At 41.4% G+C, this 11,644-nt stretch overlaps 1 protein-coding gene across 3 annotated transcripts; it reads right to left on the bottom strand.

The window, feature by feature from the left end:
* Positions 1–1,610: 1,610 nt before the first annotated feature.
* noctb (nocturnin b) lies at positions 1,611–11,112 on the bottom strand. Of its 3 annotated transcripts, none has more exons than XM_061274009.1 (5): positions 11,013–11,112; positions 4,959–5,113; positions 4,668–4,833; positions 3,197–3,528; positions 1,611–2,693 (listed from the first exon to the last, which is right to left on the bottom strand). In XM_061274009.1, exons 2-5 carry the CDS (start codon positions 5,103–5,105, stop codon positions 2,172–2,174), a joined length of 1,167 nt encoding a protein of 388 aa, XP_061129993.1. In that variant the 5' UTR covers positions 5,106–5,113; positions 11,013–11,112; the 3' UTR covers positions 1,611–2,171. The 3 variants fall into 3 exon arrangements, with proteins under 3 accessions (XP_061129993.1, XP_061129994.1, XP_061129991.1); XM_061274010.1 differs by lacking the exon at positions 11,013–11,112 and adding an exon at positions 8,133–8,274; XM_061274007.1 differs by lacking the exon at positions 11,013–11,112 and adding an exon at positions 6,019–6,443.
* Between the last annotated feature and the right edge of the window lie 532 nt (positions 11,113–11,644).

The raw sequence follows: 11,644 nt of genomic DNA on the forward strand, positions 1-11,644 counted from the left end.
ATGTTTTTTTTTCTCTCAATTAAAACAAATCAATTAGCCAGTTGGTTTTCTTTATTTAATATCTATTATCAGACAAAACCAAATTGTGAATCAGTCACCTAGGCTATAGCAGAACAAACAATCCATGGTCTTCAGATGCCACGCTGTCGCCATCTCCTGGTCAGCTAGTGAAATGCTTTTGCTGTTTTTTTTCCCTCTCAATTAAAACAAATCAATCAGCCAGTTGGTTTTCTATATTTAATACCTGATATCAGACAAAACCAAATTGTGAATCAGTCACCTAGGCTATAGCAGAACAAACAATCCATGGTCTTCAGATGCCACGCTGTCGCCATCTCCTGGTCAGCTAGTGAAATGCTTTTGCTGTTTTTTTTTCCTCTCAATTAAAACAAATCAATCAGCCAGTTGGTTTTCTTTATTTAATCTCTGATATCAGACAAAACCAAATTGTGAATCAGTCACCTAGGCCAGTGCTTCTCAAATAGTGGGGCGCGCCCCCCTTGGGGGGCGCGGTGCTATTCCTGGGGGGGCGCGTGTGACCCTGGGGAACAGGCTTTTTTTTTGGCAGTACTAGAATAAAGTGTAATTGCGCGTTTTACTACAGCAGGGGGCAGTGGCGCTCTCATTGTTACTTCTGTCACGTTTGCGACTGCAACATTTTACGACTTACAAGACAAGTTAGGATAGTCACGGTGGGGAGGGGGGGCGCGAATAGTTTTCTTCTTGCTAGGGGGGGGCGTAACAGAAAATAATTGAGAAGCACTGACCTAATAACAGGCCGCTTTATGAGGGAAATATCATGGTCAAAGGTCACAGGTGTCAAATTCCAGTCCTCGGGGCCGCATTCCAACATGTTTTCCAAGATTCCCTCGTTAAGTGCACCTGCGTGAAAAGTTAGGCTCTTGCAGAACGTGAAAATGAACTGATCTTTTCACTCAGGTGTGTTTAACGAGGGTAACTTGGAAAACATATTTGAACGCGGCCCCCTGAGGACTGGAGGTCGACACCCCTGGTTTAACTGAAAGTGAAATGTGCCACACCCGCCCCCACCCCCACTCTCTGATTGGCTGGTTGAGCTGTGACGTCACACGGACACTCCGTTAGGTACACCACCATTTTCAGATGTACCCAATAACTTTATGCATTTTGTACGTGTCAAGAATGTGTACTTGACTACTTGCTCTTTATTTTGGGGGACACCAACACATATACACAACGTAAAACACATACATATTGTCATATAAAGCAGTTAACCAAATGTCAGATTTTTGTTTTCATGCCCAAAAAATAAAAACAAGGAATAAAATACCAGACAAGTTTTAACATAAACGTTTATTAAAATAATAATAATAAAAGTAAATTTCAAACCAGCAATCTAATGTGAAATTGCAGTAGATATACTGGATAACAATATTTAGTCGTGTATATGCATTCACGTTATTTAAAAACTACTGTAAGTGTTATAAAATAAAGATTACTCAAAGAGAAGCATAATCTCCCAGCTGGTGCATAACGGCGCATCCTTTCATGCAATAAAGTTAGCCGTTAGCTTGGAGAAAACGAGCACAAAAGAAGTGGTGTTTGTGTGTGGTGTCTTTCCTTGACAAATCGTTTATCTACATTCTGGCTCGCGTTCATTCGCTGAATTGTTCACACAAGACGTTCACCGACTGATCCGTTGATGCACGGGAAGGCAGTTCAAACATTGACTCGTTCGCGAATGGGAAAGTCAGGATTCGTTCCCTCACTGATCCGTTCTCGCGATGAACTGGAAATGCAAATCACTCACTGACTCGTTCACTCACAGTTCCGTTCAGTTAGTGAACGGGAAATGCAATCCACGACTCGTTGGTGAACGGGAAGTTACGTCATTTTCTTCTTCGTTTTGTTCTACAGTGAGGTGGCACCAGCTTCAATGGGCATTACCGACACCTACTGGTTGAAGTCATATGAACTGAAAAAAGAACGAAAGTGATTCGTTCACTCTCGTTCACTGAAAAGCTTTTTTCTTTTGAACGAATCGTTCACCTACGAGGCAACACTAACTGAAACCTCAAGCACTGCAAAGTTCAGGAGGTAGACAAGGTTTCAGTTCATTTGTAATGTTTTCTTTTCTTCCTCATTGTTGTTGCACAGTTTCACAAGCCAATGATGACGTTATATGTCCACAGTCACTCGTCCTCCTTAAAGCTGAAGTCACAAACCAGAGAGAGGTGGTCTGAAGGATAGCTGAAAGACGGAAGCCTGTTAGGGCCAATCTCTTCCTCCGACGGCATGTCCAAGAGGGCGTCCACTCTCAGCATGTGCTGACTATACCAAATATAATCCAGAGTGGTGCAGCATTCACCCGTCGGGCGAATTTTCCACGTTGTGTACTGGGGCTCAGTCAAACAATCATGGCTGAGTTTCTTGTAAGCCGAGTCCAAGCCAAGAGGAGAAGACATAAAGCGACAGTACACCTCCTCAGTTGGGACTGCGTTGAAATCCCCGCATATGATCAATGGGATGTGAAAATCGGAGTCTTCCGATGTTTTTGCCGCATGTTTTATGACCACATTTTGGACTTGACGCAGGAGGTCCGACCCCTGGGAACTGCGGAGCCACTCCCAGCCGGAGCGGGCCTTCAAGTGGGTCACGGCTACGCACACGCACTTCCTTGAGCTTCGGCAACGCAGTATCATCACCAAAGCAACCTGAGATGACAGAGCGGCATGTTAGACATGCTTCACGGGTTTTGAGAAAAAGAGCCATAATACCAGGGCTCAGCCTACAGTCATCATGGTAACGAAAGCCAGATTCGCTAACAGTACATGTGATGCCAAGACACAGTCCCTGACTTGCATATGCACGCCCAGCCCTGCAAATGAATTAACTCATTACTGGATTTGAGTTACTTTGTGGTTTGTTTAGAAACTCACCCAATTGCTGTTTCTAGTCCCATTTTTGGGACCATCATGCAACATTTGGTGCCAATGAACCATATTTTGGTGAACTGAGGATCCTAACTTAAAAGAAGAGCTCTACTTATGGCATCTTAGTGTCAAGGACCTGTTGTTTAGGCGTTTCATTGAGAAAGAAAGCTGCTTTGCTGCCATCTTGTGGCATCTTTTTGCGATCATAAATCTTTTGGGGGTGTCAATTGCAGTTTTGCTGTGACACAGCGCTTGATTGTGACATAAAAAAAGTTTGCACTGACCTGATTGGTTGGAATCATCATGGCAGAAAGCCGTAAACTGACGCAATCCAAAAACTCGAAGCGTGACTCATCAAAGAAGAGCGCACAGCCATCAGGGCCGTTGTTGCCCTCTACATCCAGACACGGTGACCAGGGCTTCGGGCAGAACCTGCTGCTGTAACCCAGACGGCCTAGAACTGGCTGCAGGGTGTCAAAGTAGTGGTCCACCTCCTGCAGACACAGGATGTGAGGTCGGTAGGTGAGGATCTCGTCTAAGATGAGGTACTTCCTTCGGGACCAGCTGAGTGCCTCCGGAGGACACAGCACAAAACTGTCAAGTCCTTCGCCGAGAGCTGACAAGAAAGAGATGGAACTTTGAGACTTTTAGACTGCCATTGCCTGTGCTTCTGCTTTCACACTTTTTGAGTTCTTCATCTTATTAGGACTCAACTAGTATGTCTTACAATGCATGTCCAGCTATGCAAATTATAGCCGCTATATACATATACATACATATATATATATATATATATGGGCCACACACAGCTGCAATGTCGTTAATTTGGGTAATTGAGAATTAACATCATCAAAAGTTGTATTCATTTAGCATCATTTCCTAAAATTCTTTTTTTTTTCCATTGTCCTTAAAGATAATTTTACATCATATTTTTAGTTTTAAAAAAGTATTTGACAAATATATTCATGTGTTTTTATTATTATTATTATTATTAGTAGTAGTAGTAGTAGTAGTAGTAGTAGTAGTAGTAGTAGTAGTAGTAGTAGTAGTAGTAGTAGTAGTAGTAGTAGTATTTGACAGATATATTCATGTATTATTATTATTATTATTATTATATGTATAAGTCATTAAATAAAGTGCTAAATTGTTGAACTTATTAGGTAAAATATTAGGTAAAAAAAGTCAAAGTTTATGTTAACCATTTATTTTAGAAAACTAAGTGGTTAGTTAATTTAAATGAAATTAATTGGAAATCATTCAATTAAAAAAATATGTGATTCTCAGTGTTGTAAAAGTACCATGGGTACTGCTCAGGCGCTGACTTAATTGCTCAAACTGCATGCAATGGCCTAAACTTTTTTTTTTAACCTAGTACAGTACACTTAGACCTCGCCCATCAAAAACACTGTGGCTCTGAGCTTCATTCAACTGTTTACACACCATCGCCAAACAAGACCTAAATCAATGCTTTGCACGTTTTTTTGTTTTTTTTACCGTTTGCTACCATGGGAACACAGTCATAGTTGTGACATACCCCAGTCACGAGTCACATTTTAGGCCACTTTTGTGTTTGTGACACTGCCAGTCTTGGAAACTAAGAAAAAGGATCTGTCTGACAGAACTACCAAGCTCTTTCCACAATTCTGATTTCATATTAGATTTAACTGTTTATGCGCACCAAAAAGGCTTTTATTTCTGAAGTACAAACGTGTGGCCAGAAAAGGAGTGAAAACATGGTGTCCGACAGCTTCCTACCTTGGGCCAGAATGTTCCACTGCATCACCCGGATGCTGTGGCCGTTGCCATTCGAATGTCGAATGAAATTCCTGTGGAAGCGTGGCGCTCCATCACCGAGTGCCACTTCGCACTGCCTCATAACCTCGGCTGCATTGAGGGGACTCAATGGGGACCCATTTTGCTCCTGGAAGACAGAGCAAACACACGCTGTCATTTCCTATTCACAGGTATTAAATTATTATTATTATTAATCAAATTAATTAAGTATGATTTAAGTGTTGTCCACGTTAAAAACAGATGGTCGGTCACCTGGCAGAAATCAGGATCCAGGGTTGCGTCCGCTGGCTGGTAAGGGTCCAAGTGGGTCAGAGGGAGGGGAACACGATGGCTGCTGGCATCGCTGCTGCTGATGGTGTGGGCCAAAGCGCTGTACAACCTGGTGGCTCTGCCACCCATTGGGTATCCTGCAAAGAACAACATCAACACAAATGTGAAATCTTACTTACACTTTACACACAAGTATAAATGAAAAAAAAAATATTCATGAGGACAGGGGCTAGACAAAATCTAGTGTTTGTAATCTGAAAGAAGCTACTTTCTCAGCTTCTTCTGTGAAAAGGGGAAACGTGTTCAATCTCCAAGTACGAGAAAGATTTGAAATTCCCACTTAGTCTGTGTGCACATTTTGAGTGTGTCCATGCATGCACTGAGGCATATCCTATCAATTACCTGGAGGATTAAACTCCTGCCCTTTGGAAACCTAACAGCTTGACACGGCAACTGGTCAGTGACACAAAACCACTTTGTGGAAAATCACTGAAGCGTAAAAGGGCTCAATGATCAATGTCAGACACCCCCCATTCACCTAACAAAGTGGGATGCGGTGTGATAGTATTGCATTAGAATGTTTACATGTCCACATGTTATTGTTGCAAGCGTGCCAAATCTGCGAAAGGTAAATGGGTCATATTGATTTGCAGTTGACCTGCCAAAACATGTTATTGTTCATAGTCCAGCAAACAATCAATTCATACTATCGCATTACACTTACGTCCGAGGTATTTTGCACACATTTGGCTGGCTGATTTAATTAGCCATCTGATTAATCAGTCAGGCCCTAACACAAACTAATATGGGATTATTTCACATTAGTGGCGAGTCCATGCTACCAAAGTAACAATATTGAGAGTACCACTATACTTATTGCTACCACATCTTGGGGTGCCAGGTTCAAGACATACAGCTATACGTTCTAATAATGACGTGAAAACAGCAGATGCCATTCATCTTAAAACCTTCAAATGTTGTCCCCCTAAACATTACACACACATCATAAATACAAGAATGACAGTAACGACAGGCGCCTTACTCAATGTCTGCATCACTATGTCCGCTGCGTGCTCGATGAAGATGAAAGCGACCAATGTGATTTCCGTGAGTGTAAGCAAATATCTCGCGTTGAGCTGTGCTTCCCGCAGCTTATAAAGCCTCCGGGGTGGAGGCAGAAGGAGAATCTGACGGCATCCCGCCCATTAAGAACTATGTGGTCATGTGCCTGTGAGGCAGTGTGTGAGCAGGGTGCTCCTCTTTCACAACACTCTGACGCACACACAATGGTGCATTTGGCACCATCGGGGGAACATCAACACAGTTTGAACTAAAGGGACACCAACGTGGGCACCAGGTAGCCCTTAAGGACCACACGAGTAGCCCATGAACCTGCTCGAAAAATAACTTACAGATGATGGGACACTGTGAATTTCTCTCATCATTTGAAACTGGTAGCCTTTCACATGAATTAATGTGACACACCAAAAGCTAACTAATTTCTGCAATGGTTCACCTGTCACATAGCAACCGTTGTGTGTAGGGTGTGTGTGCGTTTGTGTGTGTGGTGGGTGTGTGCCTCCCTGGAGTTAAGCAATGTATTTCACTGTAAGCATGCAGCAACACCTCCTAGTTGTGGTTTCACAAGCGTCATTTACTTTTCCACAACAAGATGACCAGTACAGTATTCTGTGAAGACGGATCAGTGCCAAAATAGAAAATGGACAGTTTTGCAGAACTGCCAAAATAAAAAGACGTAAAAAGTAAAGTAATAAAAAGTAAAATTCTTGTAAATTCAACAGGTTGGGAAATGTACACTGCACATTGCACTATGCTCATTGCTCATTTACAGATCACTCTTTAGAACGAGAGCTTATCAGAGCTAAAGCTATACTGCTAGATTCTGATAACAGAAGACTGGTTTTCGTAAGCGGGTTCCTAAGATAGCATACTTGGAAATATTTTGCTCTGCCACCTGAATGAATCCTCTCGTAGAGGACATGCTCTCAGTGTTAAATGCTTATGACCCAGCACGGTCAAACAGAACAGAAGCTTCTCGTGGCCTACGAACGATGACTCATGTCTGTGCGCACCAGCATCAAGTCACGACACATGCGATGTCTACCCTTATTCGAAGGGAGAAAGAGCGAGAGAGAAACAGACGGAGAGAGCGAGAGAGAAACAGACGGAGAGAGAGCGAGAGAGACGAGAGAGAGAGACGGGTTGAGAGAGAGAGACAGAGAGAGACAGAAAGAGAGAGAGACAGAGTACGAGAAGGGGGTGGGGGGGTGCGACAGAGACTTGTACACTTTAGGAGGACATTGACATTTCCAAACTGGGAAAAGGAAATTGCCTCATGACATTACAGTACTGTTTACTGTTTGCCATTAGGTCAATTTGCATGCCAATTTCACTGTCATGTTTTTACTATAAGGTATAAAATCAAAAGCTTGTGATATTTTGAGATGAAGCCAATAGATCGAATGCAGCATTAATTTAAAGAACAGCCTTGAAAGCCAATGTTATTTTCAGTTATGGAGATGATATTTTGACATTACGAAATCAGGTTATGCATGTTACGAGTATATACGTGTCGAGTTCATAAATAATCCTACATAGGTGGTCAATACAGCAGGGGATGTACACATATAAAACAACATTGTCTTGATTCATGCATCCTTTTTCTATACCACTTTTCCAAATTAGATTCACAGGTGAACTGCAACCTAACTCCGCTGACTTTGGACTTGTGGCAAAGGACACCCTGAACTGGTTTCTAGCAAATCCCAGGGTACATATGGACGACTACTACTGACGTGCGTAAATGTCGTGTGACCTTATATGTAACAAATTTTAAATACCGTGTTGACATTTCATTTTACATAAAAATGTATAAAAAAAAGTAACTTAATCCATATATAAATCATTTCCCAAATAGATGAGTTACAGCTGCGAACGGTTATTATTAATAATCAATTAATTCTTCAATTATTAAGTCGATTCATGTATGAACCACTTTAAAAAAAAAACATGTTTTAATTTGAGTAATCATGACTTAATGACTGGTTTGGCCCTTAAAATCTAAGAAAATAGCCCAATGTTGATAAGTTTTCCAAAATAAAATAAAATAATTTTATTATTATATTATACACTCGCCTGACTTGTGTGCAGGCAGAGTGGTATTGATTCCCACTCAGTGGCAGTGTGATTGTCTCTCTCTAAGTGCCCTGCGGACTGGCAAGGAACCAGTTCAGGGTGTAGTCTGCCTTTGGCTCGATGTCAGCTGAGATAGGCTTCAGCACCTCCCATGATCCTGAATAGGATAAATGGTGTTGAAGATGGATGGATTATTTTTATTCTGCACAAAAGGTAATCACTGCTTTCATGGAGGACTATAGAAATCCTGTAATACAGTACTTTCTGTTGTACAAATATTAGGTCAATTTTAAATCAAAACAAACAATTAATCGCATCAAAAATAGTAATTAATTTGATAATTAGTCATCATTTAATTGTTGTACCTCTTGTGAGATTACAATTTGTTTGTGAGAGCTGCCAAACTTCACATGGCTAAAAATAGGTTGAATTTATGGAGTGTAACAACCAACACGCCTTTCAACTAATAATAAAAAAATAACACTCATCATTTAAAAAAAATTCTTTCCATATTCAAAAAAACAAAACAAAAAAAAGATATAATACAACTGCGGCAATGTACCGGCAGGCAATATCCAAGCACGTTCTGGCAGGCTAACCCATTAACAGTCAGACAACAATAACAAACACACAGACTGTAAACACGCCAACGAGAACAAAGATAATTACTGACAAGTAATCTGACAAGTTACCTGTAGTCTTTTCTTTTCTGTTTTTTGGCTTTCTTATTTTCCCCTCATGTTGCTTTGCCTGCATGAGGTCCTTAAAGTGGTTCCTAGGGTTACAAAAGTCCCACTGTGTGGACGCAGCTGTCAGCCGGTGTTTGTTGCCACCCCTTGCTTGACCCCTCTAACTACATTGCAAGGTCATTTAAGAGGGGGAGAGTGAGAACGACTGAGACAGCGAGAGAGAGACAGCGAGAGAGAGACAGCGAGAGAGAGACAGCGAGAGAGAGACAGCGAGAGAGAGAGACAGCGAGAGAGAGACAGCGAGAGAGAGAGAGAGAGAGAGAGAGATTGTTAATCCTGCCCTCTGGTGGATGTGGAGTAATTTGCAATCTAGCCAATCCGTACACATTTATTTACGTACATTCCAAAATAGCTTCAGCAAAATATGGAGTGCTTGTGAGAAAGTTTGCCCACCAGTTTGTAAGGGATCTGGAGAAGCGCAAATGCCAGGGATTTATTGTGACAGAAGATTGGTTAACCTTAAGCATGTCTGCCACCATGTTGAAAGGTTCTGGGTTTGAATCTTTGCACTTGGGTTCCAGCATGGAGTTGGCTTGTTCTCCCTGGCTCCGCCTGAAGTCAACATGAGAGTTTATCATCTGTTGCACATTGTGCTTCCCAATCAGCAGTACAGAGAAATGTCACGGCAAGAAGATCCTGATTTTCTGGTGTTTTCTATCTGCTCATCAACATTGACAATTTCTTCTTTAAGAAACTCTACAGTCATGCTGATGGGATGACTTAACTCATTCAACTCCTCCTTTAACATTTGCTTCTGTTTCCTCAAGTCTTGCTGCATTTGGATGCCCCCTTGCGGCTCTTTCTCACACTGGCAATGAGATGTGGTTAGTCTGTGCAGGTTTTTCTCCATCTCTGAAACATCACCTTGCATTGTGTCCTGACAGTCACATACGGCTTGTTTTTTTTTTTTTGTCATTAACGCTTTCCAAATTGCTTCTGTGATTCATCACTTGTTTCTGCTGCTTCTTTTTTTCTTCAGCACGGCAAATATTGCTTGACAGGTTGTCCAGTTGCACTGAGAAAGCCTCTCTGTCAAGGGACATGTTTGCAATGTTGCTGTCATCTCTTGTGCAGAAGCAAAACAATTCTTCAGGTCCTCTATCTGTAGCTGTGTGTGATTAAGATGACAACTGCAAGATGTTCTTGAGGGTGATACAATCATTCAAAGCAGCAAAGGCGCCATCATACTCTTCTTTAGCACATTCTCGCTCTTGATGCAGCGATTCGGTTTGACTGTGAAGTGCTTCCAAGTTCCTCTCTGTGGATTCCTGGAGTTGAGAGATCATCTTGAGATCTTGTTGGAGTTGCTTTACTTCTCGAGCTTTGAATTCCGGAGGAGCCACCAAATTCTCTCTTCCTGAAACTGCTTATCTAAATCCTTGACACGTTCCAAGAGCCCTCACAATAGCTGGAAACTCGGGAACAAAGTAATTTTCCATTTTTCAAAACAATGTGTCTGGGTCTAGAATGTGTACAGATAATATGGTCAGCTCATCAACTGTTAAAGTTTAGTCACCATGGTAACACAAACGCCTACGGCAAGCCATTGGAACCATAACAGCTCTCGCTGCGCTTTTACACGCAACGTTTAACATGTATAAATTATTCAGATCGTAGGGTTCCGGTATAGTAGACAAAAACTTGACATGAAATTTACTGCAAGTGAGAGTGGTGTGATCCGGGCACGGGTCTGTTTCGAGAAATTACAAGTATGAATTCCCCCATGAGGGGATAATCGTGTTGCCAGACTGGAGGAATTCAGGTAAAAAGTGAAGTGGAAAGAAAATACTGCACATGCTCCCCTAAATGATATGGTTTACTGCCAACATTTGCGTGAACAAACGATGAAAAATGGAAACGTAATAAACGCAGCAGAGTGAATAAGCAAACATCACAATCTTGATTCAGTTTGGGCTTTTGACATTACAATGCACAGTCACGCAGTATAATGCGGTAAAACTAATGGCTATTCGAAATGACGCTAAGTTGGTCAATGCTTGTTTTTGGTTTTGTTTTATCGCCAGTGTGGGATAAACGTTTAAAACTTGACACCATTTGGGTCTAGAATGAATAGTGGTGTTTTGGATATTTAGTTAAATATTTAATGAGCAATAACGATATTTAATCTTACCTTGGCAATGGAGTCGCAATCATTTATTTGTTCTGCAGCTTCGTGCGTATAACTGTCGACATGAGTATCTGGCAACCCTGGCTGTCGCAGGGTGTTGTCGTCATCAAAGTGAATGGTGACGGAAAAGGAAAAAATTAACAAGAACAAGAACAGGCACTTTGTAGTCAGCGAATGTACTACGGAAGAAGATTAGGGCCAGTGAAGAAAAATAAAACGAATGATTTTATTTTTAATGAAAACCTTACATGAACTTTGAATTTCTTAGCTTTTAAAGCTCACCCAGGTATTGCGTCCACTGATTTCTGTACAACTGTTGAGAAATGAAATGTTGGATTTAATTTGATTTTTTTTTCTGTATTTGAATATTTTGAACATTCTCAACAGATCTTCAAACACTAGTCCTTCTCTTCCTCAGCATGTCATCCTTTTCCATCAGCATCATTCTCTCAAGAGGCCACCTGCCTTCATGTCTTCCTGCACTATATTGGATCCATGAATCTTCTCCATCTCTCTTGTCTGTCAACTCCATCCTCAATATAGCTCTCTCCTCTTTGGATGTGTCCAAAACACCCAAGTCAGTTCTATCTTTGTCTAAAAACATCTAAACTTGGCTGTCCCTCTGAGCATCCTAT

The sequence above is a fragment of the Syngnathus typhle genome, linkage group LG3 (assembly GCF_033458585.1).
Source record: "Syngnathus typhle isolate RoL2023-S1 ecotype Sweden linkage group LG3, RoL_Styp_1.0, whole genome shotgun sequence".
In the NCBI taxonomy this organism is placed as follows: Eukaryota; Metazoa; Chordata; class Actinopteri; order Syngnathiformes; family Syngnathidae; genus Syngnathus; species Syngnathus typhle.

Coding starts and splice junctions, on each gene's coding strand:
- noctb (XM_061274007.1), bottom strand. Junction 4,834..4,958: donor TGGATCCTGATTTCTGCCAG/GTGACCGACCAT, acceptor TCTGTCTTCCAG/GAGCAAAATGGGTCCCCATT. Junction 3,529..4,667: donor GTGGAACATTCTGGCCCAAG/GTAGGAAGCTGT, acceptor CTTTCTTGTCAG/CTCTCGGCGAAGGACTTGAC.